Genomic DNA, 22,509 nt, shown 5'->3' on the forward strand with positions numbered 1-22,509 from the left:
CTGCAACAAGCCATTTTATGTAGATTGAAGCCGGTTGATTAGAATTGCTGCTGAGATGCACAGAATGCAATGAATGTGAGTAGTAACAATGTAATTCACTACAGTAATGAGAATTCATGTGACAATTTGGTTGAATGCCCCACATGTTGGCTGTTCAATCACAAAACAATACGTATATATATATATACTAGTACACCAGTCACACTCGTACTGCCTCCTGACATTCACCACAGCCTGTATCTTAAGCATTTTAGAGTCTTGAGTGCTGATCTAGAATCAGCTTGCCAGTTGTGGCGATATTCATGGTAACACTCATTGTTCTAAATTATATTATCAGCACAGTGCTGTCTGAGACACTTTGTGAATGCCAGCCCATAAATTATCTCAGTTTAATTGAATGTATGGGTGGTCCGTCCGTCCCCCCCCCCACCCTTCTCTCACTTTGGAGAGAAATCGACACAAACCTTTCTTTCACACAAAAGGTGGTGTACCTTTTTGTGTAACAACACAGGCTGGAAGGATGGGCGCACACCAGTAGTGCTGAGGTGCTGACCACGGTGCAAAGGTATAAAAAGGAAGAGAGGTCGCACAGCTTCAGGGCATTCCCCGAAGAAGACCTCTGTGTAAGGTTGAGACGTTGGTTTCCTATAATAAAAAAATTATTTGCATTGTGGCCACGAGCTGTGTGACCTCTCTTCATTTTTGTACCCTTTTGTGTAAAAAAATAAAATAAATTGGGTTGTGAGCTTTTGATAGAGTAATGGTTCTGCACTTTCTAGTAGAATTTTAGAGTGCTTTTAACACAACCCTGCGTGAAATAAGTGGACGGCTGCTGAATGAAAGAAAAAGTACCTGCTCCTCCCGGCTGTCATGATAACTTCATGAACCACAATGCACCTGTAGCTATATTGTATTTTATGTCGAGGACGTATCGTTTAGAATGCACATTAATAGTTTGCTTTGCACTGTTCAATGTTTTTGTTCTGTACTATATGCCCTTACATGGCCTGCAAGTCCGTCCTGTACACGATTTATTTTCTTAAGGGAATTTCAGTGTTAGGCTTTTGAACTGTTCTTCTGTAAAGTACTGTATGTCATCAGGAAAGCACAATTTTATTTATGCACAGCTTTAGTCAGGCTTTCAAGGTAACTGTGATTCTTGTATAAAAGTAATCCTGGCTGCTACTTGTGCAGTACAGTGTTTATTGTTCAGATCATTTGCATGTTGGTGCAATTGTTGTATTTTATGTTAAACAAGCATCTGGTATAATTTACCTTCACTAGAGTTAAAACAATTGTGTTGGTCTGTGTGTTTATGTTAGTAAACATTTGTTACCTATATACAGTAATTTGTATTTTTTAACTTTTATATGTTTTCATTGAAAGCTACTTATGTAAGTGACTATGTGTGGTTATATTTTACCTCTGTTTGCTCAAACGCTTCCAACTGAATGAACATGTCTTTGATCTGTGTAAAAGATCATGCTTGACAATAAAATCGCCTGACATCCTTGTGTTTTGCTTTTTCAGTTTGACAGCAGCAATGTCGTAAGTTTATCCATGACTCGATTTCACGAAAGAAAATGTACGCAATCCTACCTTAGTTACCATGGAAATTTAGCTGTGAAGTTAGCCTGGTAGGGACCAGGCTAACAGCCAAGCTTACTTAATTCAGTGCCTTGTTCTTCAAGTTTTTCCACAGTTAATTCAACACATGTGTTTGTATATGGACTCATTTTAATGACCCTGCATTCAAATAAAATGAAATAAATACAATAAGATATAATCAATTTAATTATATTACTGAAATAGAGTGTGACCATGAATCATAATTGTTTCACAATGACTCGTGTGATTGTCATTGTCACTCTGTTAACGCTATAGTTCATATTGTTGTTAGATGTTTGATAATATATTACAGATTGTTTTTTATATTATAATAAATGTCTGACAGACACACACATATATATATATATATATATACATATACATATATATACTGTACATATATATATACACACACACACACACACACACACACACACATTTTTGATTTATTGTTTGATTTCTTCATTTTTGATTTCTTGTCCACCTTTGGAGTTACATCATGATGGCAAGGTAACTACACAACCCAAACCTCCTATACCAAAGTGGTCTTGCCCTTTAAGCAGTAAATCTGATCACAAACCAATGAGTTTCCCCACACTTATTCAATTCTTATGCGAAAATCAAAGATCTACAAGTCCTTGACCACACTGGGGGTCCCCCCCCAGGAAATCTTTAACAGAGTAGATGTAATTTCCAGTATTGTGGTGGATTTTGGGAGTTTAACACTTTTATCAGGCTTTACTTACATAGGATCCATTAAAAAATTAAAAGTAGCAATAAAAGAGCCATATTTAATAAAACCCCCTGAACCCCCCCAACTACCCAAGGACCCCTGGGGGTCCCCGGACGGCCAAAATACAAAAAAGCAAGTCAAAACCACTAGAAGACACCTACTGGGAAACAGTGAGAGATGGTGTAATGGGATAGTGATCCGACTCTCAGCACAGAGGTTCCATGTTTAAATCCCAGTTGTTCCATATTTCAATGTTGTAGTGCTTTGAAATTTTCAAGGCCAAAATACAAAAAAGCAATTCAAAAACACTAAAAGACAGCTGCTGAGAGACAGTGAGAGATGGTGTAATGGGATAGGGATCAGACTCTCAGCACAGAGATTCCATGTTCAAATCCCAGTCGTTCCATATTTCAATATTGTAGTACTTTGAAATTTTCAAGGCCAAAATACAAAAAAGCAAGTCAAAACCACTAGAAGACACCTGATGAGGGCCCAAAGGTGTGTTGGCGCAGTGGTGTGGTGTGCTTGATCGGTTGCCTCTGCTATAGACAGTTTGCAGGTTCAAGTCCCATGCCATCAACGTGTACGGAGGACCATCGGGAGGACTGCGTCCCTTCCCTGTTTCCTGATAGTTAAAGGTGGGGGGTTATGACTGAAAGAACTCTTCCGAGCCAAAGTTTTACTAATTAATTAGTATTAGCTTTATCAGCTAATTAAAGCAGACATACAGGGTTATTGTAATTTAAAGGTGTTCCTGAGCAAGACACCCAACCCCTAACTGCTACCGTTAATTGATAATACATTTAAATGTTTATGAGGTCATATTTGTAATAATACAATACAATACAATACAATACAATACAATACAATACAATACAATAGGCTACAATAAGTATAAAAAACACATTCGTTGTAAAAGACGCATGCATCTCTTTATCCAGTGGGCACACACAATACAACGCCCATACGCCGTGCATACGCCGTCCATACGACGTCCGAGTCAGACCTCAGTCAGCAGCTGTTTTGCAAAAAATACGTTGAAACGACGTCGACACACGTCTGACTCGGACGTCATATGGACGGCGTATGCACGGCGTTTGGGCGTTGTTGTATTGTGTGCCCAGTGGGTAGAGACGTCTGTTGAAAAGACACGTCTTTGTGCAACTTCAATTATGGATTTTTGATTGCATTTTAAGTTTTAGATGGCTTTTCCCAACCCCGTAGCCTAAGTGAACGGTGAACACCAGTGATATTGTACGTTTATTTCTATCATAATTATAATTCATAATTGTCAATTATTGTTTCCCCCCTTCCTATAAATGTAAGGCAGGTTTTAGATTCATCACGCACAAACCTTACATTTCCCCACCAACATAGAAAGAATGCTATCAGTAATTTATTTACATAATGTATATACACAATAAAAATATGCTATGAATAATTGTTGTCAGTGCCAAAGCCCTGCATTGACTTCAGCCAGCAGGTGTCATGGCAACAACATGAGACCAAAATACTTGATAGTCACGTGACTTTTTGCCTTTTGTAGTCAAATGCATTTATATAAAAATAATGATAATAATAATACCAGCTAATGTCCCTGCCCCGGTTGACATCCTTATTTTTTAACTCTATGGTTGACATAATCATTTTAGCCTGCTTTACTTTATGTTCTTTATGTGGTAGTTAATGGAACCTCACTCTCTAGCATACCTGCCAACCTCAGACCATCTGATAACAGGATTTTTTTTTCCCCAGGGGGGGGCGGGGCTCTTGACCACGCTGGGGGTTTTAACAGATTAGATGTAATTTCCAGATTTTGGGAGTTTGACACTTTTATCAGGCTTTACTTACATAGGATCCATTAAAAAGTTAAAAGTAGCAATAAAAGAGCCATATTTAATAATAACATTTTGCTGGGGACCCCTGGAACCCCCCCAAGGACCCCTGGGGGTCCCAGGACCCCACTTTGAGAACCAATGCTTAACGCTTTTTGAAAGTCCTGAAAAAAAAACAAGACAACAAAAATCGGCAAGACACACCATCTCCGGTTTACTTCCCGTATCTGCATAGTCTCGCGTCTGGCGTAGCTATCTGCGTGAAGTGGGCGGACGCCTTTTTAGGAGACCGGAAGCAGGCCCACTTCACGCAGATAGCTACGCGAGACGCGAGACTATGCAGATACGGGAAGTAAACCGGAGATGGTGTGTCTTGCCAAATTATATTGCGCAAGTCTTGTTTTTTTTTGTTGATCTGCTGTTTTTGCTATTTTAGAATGTTTATGCTGAAAAGCAACAGTTTTGGCCATAATGAGGTTTCATTATGCCCGACAGATAATATATTAATATTTATATTGTACATGCAAAATTGCTGCTATACGAAAACGTATTGTTACTGCACTGTTTCTTATTTTTATTTTCATTTGTAATAAAATGTCATTTTACGTATGGTCCATGGTATTAATTCATATCAGTCACTGTATTCCAGTGGGGCAAGGCAGCCTACTGTAAGTCTTAAACAAACTATATAAAATATAACCCTAACCCTCAACAGTGTGATAAAATCAATATGGTAACTCTTATGCAAATGAGCCATGAGGTCGAATGTAAACAAATCGCTAGTGCAGTCTGGATCTGTCATGACCGTCATGGATGAACTTCAACCTGGTGTTTGCACTTTCTCCATCAGGCAAGCCATAATTACCAGGTACGATCCTAGGCCTTAGCAATGTGTCAAAATGTCCCTGAACAAGACACTTAAAAGAATAATTCACCCAAAAAACACTTATTTTCTATCAATTACTCACTCCATGAAGCCTTGAATTTATGGAGATTTTTTTGTTTTTGACACATTCCTGAGCACAGCCTCAGACATATTGGTTGGATGCATGGCGCATATAATAGTAATCACTAGCCTTGAAATGACTGTCATATAGTGACACGATATACTGTCGTGTATAGTGAATTCCAATATTCACTATACACTCCTCATGTTTAAGCCTAACTGAAGTATATATTTATGGACTTGTATATAAATTGTATATATTTTTGGACGACTTGTGCATTTAATTTCTTTCTTTCTTTCTCCCTGGATCCATTTATGTTTCCTCTTGCTTATTATAAATTTTACTTCCTCGTATGATTCCGGGGAGACATCAAATTTCTCTTTTGGGTCTTGAGTCTTGGGACTCTTGAGTCTTGGGACTCAAGACCCAAAAGAGAGATTTGATGTCTCCCCGGGAGCCTGGGTCTTGACTCAAGACTCTTTTGGGTCTTGAGTCTTGGGACTCAAGGGACCCAAGCCTCAAGACTCTTGAGCTAAAAAGTTTGTGAGCCACTGCCATTTAGAACAGTGGTTTTCAACCTTTTTCATGCCAAGGACCCCTAAATTGATATACATTTGGCCGCGGACCCCCATCTGAAAATGTTTTGTGCCAGGGACCCCCAGAAGCAAAGATTTTAGTAAAAAATGTTCGCTTTAAAAATGTATATATATTTCAAAGATATGCACACATTTTCACGATTTTTCAAAAATAGCAGATCTACAAGCTCATAGCGCGGCACTCAGTGGCGCCCTATGAGCTTGTAGATCTGCTATTTTTGAATAGCCAAAACTAAGTGGTTAAAAATTATTGTGACGCTATCAGTTCAGTGGTGTATCCACCGTAGAGGCAGGAACTAAAATCTCACCTCCCCTAGAAAATGAAGTAAAAGACTGACTGAAAAACAGGCAGTGAAAAAAATCCAAACAGAATAGTGGCCGTTGGACCATTAGCCCGCCTCCTCGTCCATTCACGCGGGCAGGCAGCTAATCACCACCGTATCCATTCAGCAGAGCGACTGTATGCCTTTGTCTTCATGGGGTACCAGGAGTGCCAGGGGTGGGGGTCTGGGCCATCACCTGTACTCACCTGGCATAAAAGGGTCTCTGAGAGCAGCTTGAGACATTCATTACTAAACTACAACATGAAGAGACCACCGCTGAAGAATTGATTGATTGATTATACTTGCATATGCATATTGTTTTTATTAACGTTTTTCAGTTTTGTAGTCAGTTTAGTGTTGTTGTTAACTTGTTTCCCCCAAGATTTTCCCCCGGGGGGGGGGGGGAATCTCGCCTGCCCTGGGAACGCCACTGTTCCATGAGCTGCTGCAGTGCTGCTGTTCAGCCACAGAGAAGAACGCCGCTCTGGTTTTGGGCTCCATGATTGGTCAAGTTCAAGGATCGACTTTCATGGTCTTTTATAGGAATACGTGAAGCCTGGCTTTACCATCCTGGCTCGACACAGCCTGGCTTGACAAGGTCTAGCTCAACAAAGTCGCTCCTTTTCAGCCTGGCTTGGCGTTCATGGAACGGAATAAACCAGGCTGTACGGACCAGACTTTGTCAAACCTGGATTTGACTTAAATCCAGGCTTATTTAATTCTCCTTTAATAATAGGCGGCAGGTGTACAATAAATAATTAACAGACATCTCCATATATGGGCACAAAAGGGACACATGATGTACTGACGTCATAGTAACCTCCAAGTACTATGATACTCGGTACTGCACTAAGTACTCTGTCCAGTACAATGGGTATTGCATCAAGCTTTGGTCTGACATTTGGGCATAATCCACCACAACTTGAACTTCATATAGTACATTTATTAACACTGTTTCTTACCATGAGCTGCTGGGCCAGCCCAGGTTCATCCACAGGCATGCAAACAGCCCCGAGGTGAAAAAGGTGACAACATGTTGTTTTCTTTCGGGTCAGGTGTCACACAATTGCCCTATTTGGGTTCAAAAAGGTGACTGTAGCTGAAAAGTGACACTTTTGCATGTCTGCATCCAAAGAACACCTGTTCCTTAGCTGGTGAAGGTTCTCTCAGATGAACTGGCAGACAGAGAGTAGTTCAGTTTTATTAGGCCTTCAGTTTCTTTGAAAAGTCTTGTTTATGGGTGGACAGACATGAGGACGCATTCAGTCTTTCATATATTGCAACAACTACTATGTCTTGAACCAAGTTAGTTTGCGGCGCCTGTCAGTGGGGAATGTTGAACGGGAGGAGTAGGACGGAGCCCCTACGTCCTGTCGGTGGGGGCTCCTCAAATTGTAACCTAATGAAAAGTGCATAAATGTACCATAACAGACAATAATATAGAAAGTGCAAACCAATGTCTCTAACTTGGTTGTAATTACTTCATCCTGATGAAGATCCAGTTGAGATCTAACGTTGATCCTCGTCTTTGTGCAGACTTTACTTAGTCTAACCTCTCTAGCACTCATTTGACGAAGGTTTGCATCCTACTGATCTCTTGTGACATTGAGTATCGGATGTTCCTCCGTGGGCCTTCCTGTATCAGAACCCTCCTCTTAGCCCACAGGATGGTTCCTCTCTGAATAAACCTGTACAGACACTGGTGTCAGAGTGCCTGGACAAACTCAACAATTCCAGTGTATCCTACGAGATACAGTGTTAGATACATAAGATAGATCCTCAAGGGTAAATTGGATAAAACAGATGAAAACTATAACCAAAAAAGTTACCCAAAACAGCCCATTGACACTTCCCTTCCCTGAATAACATGGATTAAGGGCATCATCCATGCAGGGACATACAGTAGATGATACAAGCACATACATAAAGGCAAAGAGTGACAGCTTCATTGTGTTTAGAAGGCACTGAGCACACAAGCAAAGTTAAGGTGTCTTAACAAATGCATTTCAGCCCATCAAATCTTATGACCAAATACAATACCACAACGCCATAAACAAAAGTAAAGACAGACATGAGCACAAATTCACAACTTGGTCAATTTTTTATCATACACTTTATTTTCTTTGGAAAGAGAGTATAACCAAGCATTCATGTTATAGTATACCACCTGTATACTTGTTTCTATTTTTTTCTGATCCATTTTTTCCACTGCTGTTGCAAACCACATTAAAGCTTTACCTTATCCTACCTTACATCTGTTTTTTCTTCAGGTTTTAAGCTCACCAGACAGCATACTGTACATACAAAACAATTGAGCTTATAAATGCATCATTATTGTTTTCTAGTTTTAATGGCATTTGCTTGTCTTTGAGGAGCTTTGCGAGACCCTCAGTCTCGATGCAGAATAAGGCAGTGAGGTACGGTAGCAGAAAGAGAGAAGGGGGAAGACTGACTCAACAATTATAATGTGTGATGGTCTCTGATATGCAGTACAAACAGATGTTTCCATGGCAACTGCAGCATCTGAGACATATTTTCCCCTCCCCTTGGTACCATGTTGGGCTGGCTCTCCCTGGGAACCGGACCCCTCCCCCCTCCCGAGTTATATTCAAGGCAAAAAAAAGAGAGAGAGAGCGCAAGAGTTTACATCAGGAAATCACCACAAAACCATTTTGTCTGTCAAAAAATCTAACACCACCTCACTACTGAGTTTAGTACAGCACTTTGTACACTCAGCTCCGTGGGGAAAGAGAAGGTCTTCCCAGTTAGGGGAAACCGGCTAAAAAAGAAAACACCCAAAAAACAATAGCTTCTTGAGTTTGGGTGGTGCTCAAGTGCAATATCAACATTTTAAGCGATTCACTGTCAAGGATGAGTTAGCAGGCAAGTGCCTTGAAAATCATCCTTTTACCAACATTCATTTCATACAGAGTCCGTCGCTCGTAATGCCCTGGCAACGCCAGACAGAACAAGTGGAGATAAAGAGGTGAAATACTGATGGCCTGCTAGAAAGGCTTTTTTTATTTTATTCTAGCCATATGAACATTTTATGCTCATCCTTCTATGACTGCTCCTGGATTTTTAGATTACATAAGAAAAGTCAAAGAAGGAAGAGTAGTCAGTATTTACAATTGAAACCCTGCCATGAAGCAACATACTGTAGGCTTTGCAGGGCAATGGGCGTTTCAGATGTGTCACTGTGTGGCAACGTAGCCCTCCTATTTGTGGAACCCAAAGTCATACTGCACATCCAAGACATATCTTAAACATACAGCCTTGGTGTACAACAACAGTATTATCACAGGCAGGGTAAATTGGCCTCTTCATACATCCCCAAACTATTTGTGTTGCCAAGTGACAGCAGTTCCTTGTAAATACTGAAGTATTAATGAACTTTCTGACTCTTCCATACAGTAAAGTATCATTATATGGTTCTAGTAGGAACCAGTAAGGCATTATTTTGATTTCAAAGACTGCATAATTACATAAAGCCACAGGGAATGTGTGTTTTTGTAAATAAATACAAGAGATAAAGATAAAGAGAGCAACGGTCAGGTTTCATACAAAAACATGATGGGGGACAAAGGAAAAATAAAGTGTTTGAGATGACTGGAAGCCTGCAGTCACCAGCTACACTTCAGCAACAACACTTTCACTTTGCTAACATTTTTATTTCTATCGTCCCCTGTCCCCACGTGCTGCAGAAATACCTTTCATTATTTATTGTTCTAAGGCCATTTTTCCCACAACACCTAAAAAAAAATACAAAACAAAAACTCACACCTCACACCAAAATAACCAAAGAAGCCTCATCAGTCCACATTTTCCAAATGAAACCCATAACCCCCCCTCATGTCTATTCAGGCGCCCTGGAGAAAGACATGCAGTTTTCCTCCAAAGAAAGCAGCTGAGCTCTTTACTGCTGCGGGTCATCTAAAACTCGACAAAGCTACATGAAGGGCTTTGCCAGTGCTACCGTTACAATCGCATAGGTAAGGGTGCTAAAAGGGACGAGACCCCCTCAATTCTACTGTTTTGGAGCCGATTGTCTTGATTTGGTATGGAGTGGAGTATGGTGTCGGCAGTATGTGTGTGTGTGTGTGTGTGTGTGTGTGTGTGTGTGTGTGTGTGTGTGTGTGTGTGTGTGTGTGTGTGTGTGTGTGTGTGTGTGTGTGTATGTGTGTGTGTGTGTGTGTGTGTGTGTGTGTGTGTGTGTGTGTGTGTGTGTGTGTGTGTGTGTGTGTACTGTATATGGGTATGTGTGTACTGTATATGGGTATGTGTATGTGTATACGTGTTGTGTTACACGTGAGTGGGGAGTGGGGAAGAAAACAGCAGGTTTGTGTATCTGTTGGGGGGCTGCAGATATGTGTAGTGATTGAGGAGGATGATGGACAATGGATGAGAAAGGGGTGGAGGTGGACTCAAGGTGTGGAGGCGTGTTCTGTCCCTCCCGCTCTCCTTTCTTCATAGGACGGTACTCTCCGAGTCCAGGTCACAGTCTTTGGGAGGGGTCAGTGAGGAGGAGGTGGGGGCCGTGGTCGCGGGCTGCTGCTCCACAGCGAGCTCGGGGACCAGGGCTCGAGTCAGCCCCTTAAAGGACATGGCTGGGTCTGAAAAGAACACACGCGATGGACAACAGTCACGTCAAACTCCAAAAAGCGAGTGTTATTGTTAACCGGTGTGACCCAAAGTGGTGTCTCTATCCATTTCTTTGGGTCAACTTGTTTTAGCCTGGAAAACTAGCCTTTTTTTCTCTTTTCTTTTTTTTACTTCCGAAAAGCCAATATACGTATTTACATTTGACAATCTTTTTCTCTTTTTTCCATGTAAGTTAGACTCTCCCTCTAATGCTTGTACTTCCTGGGTCATTTTTGCACTTATTATTCAATGAATCGTGTCGCCTATATTTGATGTGCCCTTTGTCTATTGTGAGCAGGTATTGCGTGGCATGTCTTCCTGCAAACTGAATGTCCTGTAGTTGGGGGTGCTTGTGATGTGAACAACTTGTCATACATTTAATTATGGACCACAATAATGCAGAATAATAGCCATAAAATTGGGGAAATTACCTAAGCTCACTCAGGCTAGACATTTACTATAATTATTTTCATATTATGGCTGCCATAATCAAAGCTGCATGCTGTCACAACTCTGTACAGTTAGTAAGTTAGGACAAACCCTTCTCTCATGCATTACAAGTAATGAGGTGTGATGATGCAACCACACGTTATGTAACACATATCTTGACATGGTAATTATTACACTACATGCCCACATGTACATGAACAACTCAAAAAACAAAACTAAAAAACAAATAATTTTTATTTTAAGGGATTCCATGTTCTGAAGAGACAAATATGCCATTTGTGCCATTCAACAAATATAATAGTTTCCATCTGCTAAACAAATGGAAAATGCAAGGTTCTGCAATCAAACAAGTGTGACAGATTTGTCATTTAACAGTAGGTGGAGCTGTTTGGCCAGAGAGTGCCATCAACGTGCAACAAGTTGTGGTAAGCCAAGGTGACAGAATAACTGAAATAATAGTCTTGCTAATCTGAAATAGGGCTGGTTATTGAGCTGATAAAGTATATCGTAATTGATGGAAATCATAATTGTTTAAAGTGACCAATAAATTGCAAAAGAAAAACGAATCATACTCAATGTTCCCCCTTTATGTGTTAAAGAAGTACAAAAAAAATGTTTTAATATAAAACAGCAGAAAAAAGGAATGTGACTATGTATGATTAAAAAGTGCATAGAATTGACTAAAGCCTAACAATAACCAACCCCATTCCAGACCAAAGACAGGGAAACCAAACAGCTGATCCTTGCAAGCCTTAGCAGAGTGCATATTGTGCTAAGCTTTGGATGCTTGGAAGCATGCAGGCCGTTATGCACTCTGACTTCATATGGTACATTAGACCAGTGGTTCTCAAAGTGTCCGGGGAGCCTCAGGGTTCCTCGAGAGGGTTCCAAATGGACCCGTACATGTCTGTAACTCAAATGGACCCATAAGGGTCCATTTGGTTCCAGATGTACACTCTCAATGAGGGGGGGGGGGTCCTTAAAATCAAAACATTTGAGAACCACAGGCACTAGGCAATAAATAGCAGGTACAAAGCATCTCAAGGCATGCATTACAGACTTAAACATGATTCATACTGAGTGTTTGTTGTACAAATTTGGAGGCTCATTATGAGGAGAATACTCAGATCAATAGGTAGAATTTCTCATATACAGTATTCTGACTAAACTGCAGTGATTAAAACCTTACTGTGGGGTGTTTAGGGTTTGAAAATGACACGCTGAAACTCAAATGACTGAATTAGCTAAATAAATCTTTGTATTGATAAATCGATCATCAACACCTTGCTGTCAGTTGCAAACCCTTGGTGAATAATGTTACTGAAAAGACATTTCAGTCATTTGGAATGGAGGTTAATGATTTGTGACCATGGTGTCTGTGTAGACAGCAGGCAGGCAAACAAGAATGGCCCAGGGTGATAAATGTTGCAAAAGATAAACAAAAAAGTGCACGAGCTGCAAATGTAAGGTCCAATTAACAACAAACCTTTCCACAAGTGCTCCTTTTAACCTGTGGACGCATTGCAATACAACATTATTAGAGAGAGAGAGAGAACAGCTGTTCATACTGTATGCCCCACGAAGGGCTGAGGGCTGAAGGAACGCTTACAGAGTACAGACTATACCGACGACAGCACAAGCAACCAATAAGTCTCAATATTCTCAGTCCTCCGTGGAACATGACTGGACTCCACTGACTTATAACACATTCTATTTGGTCAAAAGAAGACTGACGACAAAAGAAAGATAGCAGCAAGATTCAGCATCAAATCTAAACAAAACCATTGCTAACGCAAAAGTTAGTGTATCAGTGGATTATTTTCATTATACGTACAACTGGTCCAATTTGACTGTGTTTTAAACACACACACACACACTATATATTTTTTTTGTAGGGCTGCACAACTATTTGTATACAATTGTATTCCACAATTAAGTTTCGATAATTAGAATTAAGAACGTTTCACTTCAGATAGAATGCCCACTGTTATCGCAAATTAATGGCATGTGAGAACAGGAGGCAAAAATGAGCAATAAAATTAACCTCAACCTTTACAAAGGCAATGACACTCACCCATAATCTTGTAAGCGGTTGCACAGATCCCGTTGGTATCGCTAGCTGTTGTGGCGGGTTGGGGCGGAGGCGGGATGTTGGGCCTGTTCCTAGGCTTGGGAACGGGTCGTGGCCGTGGGAGGGAGCCTGACTGGAAGGGAGAGGGGGACGGAGGAGGTGCAGCGGCGGGGCCGTCTTGGCTGGCGGCAGCAGTGGAAGGCGGAGGGGTGTCTGGAGGGGTGGGGGTACCTGGTGGTGAATGGTCAGTTCCCCGGTGATGGTCTGTGGCGGGCTGGGTAAGTGACCGAGGCTGGCTTGGAGGGCTGACCTGGGTGGGAGGCTGCGGAGGCGGATGGTTTGGTGCCTGGATGGGGGTCTGGTTGTTGGAGTGGCGCCTGGGCGTGGCACAGGGCTGCAGTGGGGTAGGGGAGGTGGGCGAGGTGGGAGAGTGGCTGGAGAGGGGTCGAGGGGTAGGGCTGATAGACTGGGAGGAGCCTGTAGAGGAAGGGTGGTGGTTGGTCGAGCTAGTGGGGTGGCCAGGAGGAGGGTTGGTCGGCTTAGGAGGGGCAGGAGCTGGCTTCTTGGTACCTGGAAGGTGAAGAGCATTATCAGTATGCTGGACAGTTACATTACAAACCCTTAAGATTGCATTATAGAGCCCTCACATTTCTGATAATTGTGGCATTAATGTATTATTATATATTTTTTGCCTTTTTTTATGTTAGTTGGTTTATTATGTATTGTGGGTTGAGTACTGACTTACTGACTTTTAAAGGGCAAGACCACTTTGGTGGAGGTTTGGGTTGTGTAGTTCCCTTGCCATGATGTAACTCCAAAGGTGGACAAGAAATCAAAAATAATTGCTCCATGAATGGATAATTCAAAATATGCTCCTCGTTGACTTACATTGTATGGTTAAACAGCTCTCAAAGTCACTCTTTTAGCACATAAACGAACACAAACAAAGGTGATTCAGACAATATAGAACATCACCAAACCCAGTACTGTTTCGTTTTTTAATAAAAAATGTTACTTCCTGTTGCTATTTTTATTAAGAAAACCCGGACTGGATCCGCGGATCCGGATCTTCAATTAGTAATAATGTTCAGAGGAAAGGAAGGTTATAGTTTCTTAACCTTGTCTATGTCTATTCTGTAACATATAATATGTTTATTCTGTAACATGGTCTGTCTTATGCTGTTGGGGTTCTTTACAGTGCATGGCTCTGAAAGACGCTAGTCGTCTTTCTTTGAGACACACATACGGGTGTTTGGGGGGCATGGCGGTGTCCGCAACTGTCTTGTAGGTGCAAACAATGCATCAGCATTGAGGTTGTGAGAGAAAAACTTGGGACTATACTGGAACACTAGCAGGCAAACAGAGGAGCAACGGTGGGGCAAAGGCACATACATCATACAGTAGGTGACTGACGTCACAGACTGGCCACATGAAGCCACGCAGTTATTGGACCCCGTCTTGTTTATGCAGTATTGTGTGTTGGGACATAAAAAGTTAATTTCTGTACCAACACACAACGAAGAATTATCTAATCTTATCTAAATGATTCTGTGCTGAAACAGTGGTGTAGGGTTTGTGGAAGTGTTTGTACACTACCTAAAGAACGCCGATATGCTTCCTTTGAAATCTGACAAAACAAGGTACCTTAAAACCAAATTTCCTTCTTGAACAAACAACCTAAAATGTTTAACTTTTCACCCAACTGCATCAAGTTTAAAGCAGCAAGTGTCCTTTATGTACCTCTGTGTCAAGTTCACCAAGATGCTAATAAAGACATTAACACGATTAATAACAACGTTTATAAAGACTAAAATAATTTCACGTGTTCCATGCAGGAACATGGACAATGCAGTATGGTCCAACAACTAACTGGTCTTTGTTTTGCGTTTCAGCAGGAGGTCAATTAAATTAAATCCTGTTTATACACTGCAGTTCAGTGAGACAAATAAAGTCACACAGTGTAGCTCCTGGAGCCTGTACAGTCATAGATTTGCTTCCCTGTTCTCTCTAACTAGTAAACAAAGTGGAGCACAGATGTGGCCTTTGATTCCCAATCATTACTCCAAGCTGCTTACTCAACTTATCCAACAGCCAAAAGACATTGTTTGGAAGTTGGATGTTACAAGACAACGGTCTGTTAGCTAGTTGGTTGAGAGACATTGGAGTTTTTGTGTGAACTCATACTAATTTGGGTCTACTGCGCTGAACACTGAATAATGACTTGTCTGCAGTACTAATGCAGGGACTTCTGCAGTGGCTACTGATGTACACAGTACAAAGAGGACTTTGTTTACATTTTAGACATTAGCTAACGCCCTTGTCCAGAGCGATGTACAAGTGCAACCGCAGAATAAGCTCCAATGCCTAGATTAACAAACACGCAATAGTAAGGAGTACAAGGTCAAAACAATAGTGCATAGAAAACAGTAGGGATCAGATAAAAGGGATGTTCCAGTGGTAATAATGACAAGAGAGGAGGAGATCTCTGATGGTCAAATCAAAGAATAAGACCCGCACACTGTCAGAAACTTGCAAAAAAAAATATGTAGCTCTTTATTCAACGTTTCGGTCGTTAGACCTTCATCAGGACAGACAATTGTCTGTCCTGATGAAGGTCTAACGACCGAAGCGGTGTGCGGGTCCTATTCTTTTGATTTAACCATCAGAGATCTCCTCCTAAATTGTGCATTTTTTACTTACGCACCTGTCGCCAACCTTTGAGGTGTGCATCGGCCTCCTTCACAAAAATAATGACAAGAGCAAATACAGGAGGCAGAAGGGATTGAGGAAAAAATAAGGGGGCAAAGGGGTGTGTGTAAAGAGAAGGGTGTCCAATTTATGATGGAAGATAATACAGTATGTCTCTGGTATATCTTGTGCAGATTTGAATTGCTCACCTCGGCGCATCATGTGAGGACTGGGCCCCATGGGTCCGGCCCCGGGGGTCCCCACACTCAACTGCCCGGCCCCTCCACTTAGCCCCCCTGCTGAGCCATTCCTCTGCAGCAGAGGGGTGGGAGTGGAGGTGGGGTCACGTAGCTTCGGGTTGCTGGAGAGAGAGGAATCACCTGTTCAAACTTTGAGCTCTTCAAAATGCTGGATGATAATCATTGGACATAGAGACACCAGATCACAGTGTGTGGAACCAATAAGTGCTTTAACCACAAGAACTCTAGCGTTCCTTTTCTGGAGCGAACGTTTCGGTGATAACAGCCAATCTACAAGCTCCCAACGCGTTGTAACGCTGCGCATTGTGAGCTTGCAGATGTTTTGCAAAGCTATTTGGTGTAGAGGGAAAAAGAGGGGGCCTAGTATAGACATGGGGCACTGCGGTCAACTAATTATACACTGCTCAAAAATAATTAAGGGAACACTTTGATCCCTTAATTCTTTTGAGCAGTCTTTGTTAGCAGTATGTACACAGTTCATGAAAACTCAAAATATTAAGGGATCAAAGTGTTCCCTACATTTCTTTGAGCAGTTTATATTTTTAAGTGGTTGAGTTATTTTACAAGAAGCCTCATCTAACCACATTTGTGAGAGTGTGCCTCTTTCCTGAATTTACCTTTCCAGCTCAGCCTGTAGGACCAATAAGAATGCTGGAACTGAATGGAGTTATCTGTCTGAAATGCCTTGCGCTCTGAATGGCCTCCTTTCACTGACTGACTCAAAGACACCCTTCAATCGTTACATAAGAAGCACCAACGTCCAGGCTCCCATCTCGGAGCAGTTGAGTCCCAGTTTCCAGCTGATGCCAGTGTTTTAGGGAGGGAGGAGGCATTTGGAGGACAGCGGCCTGGGAGGGAATGTTAAGACGTGACAGCAGCCATTGTTGCTGCTGTTTCAGTGGGCAGTGAAGGCAGTGAGAGGAGCCTGTGTCTGCTACAAGTGATGGAGCTGTTTTAAGACTGACGGCCTTGCCAGAGAGGCGCAAAGTGAACAAAAAGTAAACTGCTGCGTCTGCAAGATCAGCCTCGGCTTAATATTGAGCTCTACTTCCTTTTTAGACAAAATGATTGATCAGACTGATCTTATCCATTAAACACAAATCAAAATCTGGAAGGACTGTTGTCCTTTCCGTTTGTTTTTTCTTCCAGAGGTCTTTCATGTATTTCCTGCACGTGCAATTGAATACATTTCCTCTCATTGTGCTTTGTAATTGCATGTCTGTATGGCATGCTGTGTCCTCCCTTCCCACCCCAGTGGCAAACAAGCAGCCCCTTACCTGAGCTCCTCAGTGTGCTGGGCTAGAAGCTGTTGGGCTGCTGCTAGAGCAGCCATGCTCTGGGCCAAGCTAGGTTGACAGGGTTCAGATGAGCCCGAGCCCCATGGGGGGGCTGGGGGCTGGGGCTCTGTCACGGCGTGGGCCACCTGCCCCGGCCCTGCAGCCTCCACGGGGGGTAATGGAGGCTGGAAGGCGGGTGAGGCATGCTGCTTTCTACCTAAGGTGTTGCTGCCTCTACGGAGGGTGTGGTCCGAATGCTTGTTAGAAATGCTACAGGGAGACGAGAGGGAAAGGCAATAAAGGAGAGAAAGACACCGCAGCTCTGATTAGAAAATTAGAAAGCTCCAAAATCCACCAGGTTAAGAGAAACACACACACACACACACACCCCAAAGTGTAGTCAGGATAGATTATGAAGCAATATTACAGGGATTATATATTAATTAATTTAAGCACAAGAAAGGCCACAGTTAAGGAAAACTAGGGAAAATACCAGTTTCAGCACCCACATTTCACAGGACAATTAACCACACAATTAAGCACATATCATTGTTACTGATTTGGTTAGATTATTAGACAAAACAAATAAATTGTAAAGTAATCATCATCACAGTCTATTATTCCATACTTCATTCATTACTGGAAATCGCTGGGTCCTCTCTTAATAGTTAGGATGGGGTAAATGCAGAAGACAAATTTCACATACCAAAACAACTTAAGGGGGCTAATTTATCAATAGGGCAACTTTTAACTACATGAGCTGAGCTAATGTTGAATCGTTTGGCTCCCTTTGCAGCCGTCAGGTGTTTTGATGTTGCCGTCAGGAGTTTTAATGTTTCAGTTCAGAGACAGATGTGTTTTACTGTTCAATATACAAATCTGGCACTGCTATGACAATTCTAATGCAATTCCAGTACAAGACAGATTAGCTGGCTTGGTTGGTTCGCTGGTTATAAATATTGATATATAGCTTCAGGCCTAAATAGAGCAAGATAGGAAACACCCGCCATTAAAAACCAGCTGCCCTAGTGTTTAGCTGACCACTGTGATGAGTGTGAATAGTAGACAGGAGAGGTGTTTGGAATTCTGGATCACATGCCAACAGCAACATATCATTCAGGACCCCCAGTTGGGCCCCAGGGACACCTCTGTGTGGTTCTCCTGGCTGTTTACCTGTCTTTGCGAGGTGTGTCGTTGTCTGGTCCCACCATGCTCCCAGGTCTCTTCCTCTCTATGGTGCTGCAGTCGTAGTCTAGGTGGTTGTGGTTGTTGTGGTTGGAAGGAGGGGTGGGCATGGCAAATATGCCAGACACGTTGAACTCCACATCTACAGCAAAACCACATTCATGTCACGCGTCAGTAGATAACAGCTATAGAAGGATTACCGTAGTTGATATTGATGGCTGATTAGGAGTTGTAATTATTAGCGTTGATATTTTTTGGGACCAAAATCCTTTAACTAGATGAACCCTAAGATCAGTATTCAGGGCGTGACATAAAAGGTGAACATTTTGGGGAAAAATGGCTAACTTTCGGCTAAAAAAGCATATCTACAAGCTCACAACGCATCGCAATAAGTTGTGAACTTCTACATCAGCTATCTTGGGCGAGGAGATTTTGTGTGTATAGGGGAAAAAGGATAGGGCCTTGGGGGACCAGGTTTAACGGGTTAAATTAACATCTTGTATGTTATATTGAGGACTGGACTACTACTAAAACCAACAGTTGTTTTGACTTGAAATGAAATAAAATGCTCTCATGTACTTGAATTCCAGGGATTATTCATAGGGACAGGATATGACCATGTGCAGCCATTCTTTCATCCCCTGGAAAATAGCTGTCAGCTAGCCTTGGCTCTAGTCACACTCAGCAGAATCCATTCTTTCTCCATTTTAATGACTATATAATCATATTAATTACTGTAATTATATTATAATAAAGATAAAAGATAAGATATTCATCTCCAAAATCCAGCTGCTTGTTTTCTTTCTAATTTTATCCTATTTTACACTCACACGCAAGCTTATAGATCTGCTATGTTAGCAATTTGGGAAAATAATTTGGGAAAATTCTCGCCTAAGTTAAATTGTATTCTTTAAAATAATGACATAGCATGAAATCAAAAGGTCATTTTATTCTACATGATGAGGCCCCAGGGGGCCTTTCTTCCTCACCCTCAGGGAAGAACCAGTCCGCATGCTGGATGATGGGCTCTATGATGGTAACCACGTGCACAGAGGTAGCTGCAGCCATCTCGGCCAGACTCCTGGACACACACACACACACACACACACGTACATCTTTGTATTACTATACTTGTGAGGACATCAACATTTTAAGATGGTACATTTATGAATGCCTATCCTAGCATTATGTGTCTATCATTTAGATATCAATTTTGTTTTGGCTATGCTTCTTTACTGTTTACTCTCCCTCATCATTTTTCTTCTGCTCCCTTTCTTAAAACAAAAAATTGAGCTTGTGCAAAAATGAATTTCACCCACTTCTCTACACCTGTAAACCTGTGATGTGACAATTAAGTTGAATGGCAGTTTTACAAATTTTAACCCTAACGCCAAAATTCACTGGTGCACAACTAAGAATAAATCAGGCTCAACTTAACCTCAACCCATAAACCTCACCTCTAAATGCCTAATCCTGACCCTAACCTTTCCTACTTCAACCATGACACATCCTTTTCTTTTGAGTCCATTTGCGCACACACACACACACACACACACACACACACACACACACACACACACACACACACACACACACACACACACACACACACACACACACACACACACACACACACACACACACACACACACACACACACACACACACACACACACACACACACACACACACACACACACAAGGTGCCTTTCCACATTAAAAAAAAGTTGTTCTTCACTACAATAACAGAGAGTATGTTCTTAAGAAACCTGCCATGTTGTCCACTCTCTTTGTTTAGACTGTGATATCCACAGGGGAAGGCATACTTCTTCTTTGGTGTATACACAGATTACACACACAGTAGCTAGCCAGTGAATTATATCCCTTCGTCTGCCTCATCATTGCTACTTCCTCATGTTCCTTCCTCCGACCCTCCCTTTAACTTTTTAGTCGTAGAACAGCCACTTTTATCTAGAGTGACAGGGCGGGGCTCCGAAGTGTAGAGCAGTGGTTCCTGAGACATAAATTATCCTTTTTTTATACGCTGAAAATATGTCATTTTTGTCAGCCGTGTTACAAAGTATAATTGGCTTTTAACCCTAGTCCTCTGTAATCTCTAACACCTACTGCTGGTTTTCTATCCTAACAGGAAATTGACTGCACCTCGTAAAAATTAGACCTAGGACACTAGGTGAATGCAACATTAGCTGGTAGGATGGAAAACCAGCATTACCAGGTGTGGAAACATTATGTAGATAGTCGGAATGAAAACCTGCACACACTGCCCTGTGTTTCACTCAAGGTTACACATGATTAATCGATGGCCAGAAAGGGGTTTGAACCGACAACCTCACGGTTACAGAATGGAAATTCTCGCATTCCTTCCACCATCTCTCACCCCTCGGTCTTGGCCCAGAGCAGGTTGGGTCCCAGGACGATGGCGATGTTGCTGGGGGTCATCTTGTTGACCTCGCTCTCCTGGGCCAGCTTGGCCAGGAACTTGACCAGGTACCTCAGGTTGGCCTTGCTGTTCTTTGGCAGCTGATCACACACCACCCACAGAGCCTGAAGCCTCTTGTCTGGGTCCGACACACTGGAAGGAGGAGAGGGAGAGGTTGAGAGGAGGACCATTAAGCTGAGATCCACTGGGTTAAAGACCAGGAATGTGCTTGGTGACCTTGGTGCAGGAAGCTATCAACAACTCAAACAGTGACGTAAGCACATACAGTACTGCTGCTCACGGTTCAGGGACAACAGGACCTCACATTCACCACAGGGGGACCTTACACATTTTAAACAAATTACAACAGACATACACATCCACTCTCTATACATAGACGATGAATAAACATCAGTTTTTCCAATAGAACCCTTCCCTTCCTTTCATTCTCTTTTGAGTTACAGTAACAAGTTTCTGTTCTTTCCCTGGTTGAATAGAGCACATGAGACCAGATATAGAACAGGGCCACACCCATGAATATGGTAAATATCTCAGATATCCATACAACCCTAAGCACAAAAACTATTTCCTGTCATGTGCCGGTTTCAATAAAGTACAACAGTCAGACATGCATTTTCACCTCACTTGGAGGCTGTGCAATTTCTATATTATTAAAAGCTAAAGAGATATTTGACTTCCATTCTCACCTGGATGCTTGGGTCCACTCATCATAGAGATGGTAGGTCAGCAAAGGTTCCGGGAGTTCTCTAAGGTAAGACTTCAACGCCCCTGCACACACAGCATGAGAAAAATAAGACGCAGTATTCTATGATTTGTGTTTTATGCAAGGCATAAAACCATATATCAATTCTTAAATCATAGTGGTCCTAGTTCCTAGTCTAAGTCAGGTGAAGCCAAATTTAGAAAGTACATTCAAAATATATTTCACACACATGCACAGATAGACAGACAGATAGATTTTAACTTGAGCTCAGCACAGATTGGGCAGATATGACAGTAGCATTTGGGTTGGAGCATACCTGCGACAGCATGGGGGTCAGAGTAGAACTCCTCCAGTTGGGACGTCGAACAGTCCAGTGCAGCCTTCAGCTTCTTTAGTTTGGAGGCTCCTGCTGCGATCCTGAACAGACCCTGACACACACACACACAATAAAATGGATGATCTACAGGCATGTAGCCAGCTGTCACCCATGCTGAACGTGCAAACAGGACAGGACCCTGTATCGACACATTTATGGCAAGCCTTAGTTTAAACACAGTAAAATACTCAATGTTAACACTGAGGATTTTAGACAGGCCCTGGTACAGATGCAACACATTCCCTCATCCTCCCTGTGCCACATAATGAGTCTTAACACACACACACACACACACACACACACACACACACACACACACACACACACACACACACACACACACACACACACACAC

General features: G+C 42.0%; 1 protein-coding gene across 8 annotated transcripts in view; it reads right to left on the minus strand.

Annotated features, from left to right (window-relative positions):
• Positions 1-10,040: 10,040 nt before the first annotated feature.
• Positions 10,041-22,509, minus strand: part of arhgap17a (Rho GTPase activating protein 17a) — a 49,471-nt gene continuing 37,002 nt past the window's right edge. For 2 of the 8 annotated variants that reach the window (XM_080454371.1, XM_080454370.1), the window contains 11 exons: positions 22,095-22,206; positions 21,762-21,843; positions 21,013-21,207; positions 19,604-19,695; positions 18,603-18,756; positions 17,430-17,699; positions 16,102-16,253; positions 15,909-15,941; positions 13,954-14,016; positions 13,208-13,774; positions 10,041-10,655 (listed from right to left, as the gene is read on the minus strand). In XM_080454371.1, the coding sequence (XP_080310497.1) occupies positions 10,510-10,655; positions 13,208-13,774; positions 13,954-14,016; positions 15,909-15,941; positions 16,102-16,253; positions 17,430-17,699; positions 18,603-18,756; positions 19,604-19,695; positions 21,013-21,207; positions 21,762-21,843; positions 22,095-22,206 (1,866 nt within the window). In that variant the 3' untranslated portion in view covers positions 10,041-10,509. Of the gene's footprint in view, positions 10,656-12,619; positions 12,644-13,207; positions 13,775-13,953; positions 14,017-15,908; positions 15,942-16,101; positions 16,254-17,429; positions 17,700-18,602; positions 18,757-19,603; positions 19,696-21,012; positions 21,208-21,761; positions 21,844-22,094; positions 22,207-22,509 lie in introns of all 8 variants that reach the window. The other 6 variants (XM_080454374.1, XM_080454373.1, XM_080454375.1 and 3 more) reach the window with 5 other exon arrangements.

Source organism: Gymnoscopelus braueri, assembly GCF_963280865.1.
Source record: "Gymnoscopelus braueri genome assembly, chromosome: 17".
Lineage (NCBI taxonomy): Eukaryota > Metazoa > Chordata > Actinopteri > Myctophiformes > Myctophidae > Gymnoscopelus > Gymnoscopelus braueri.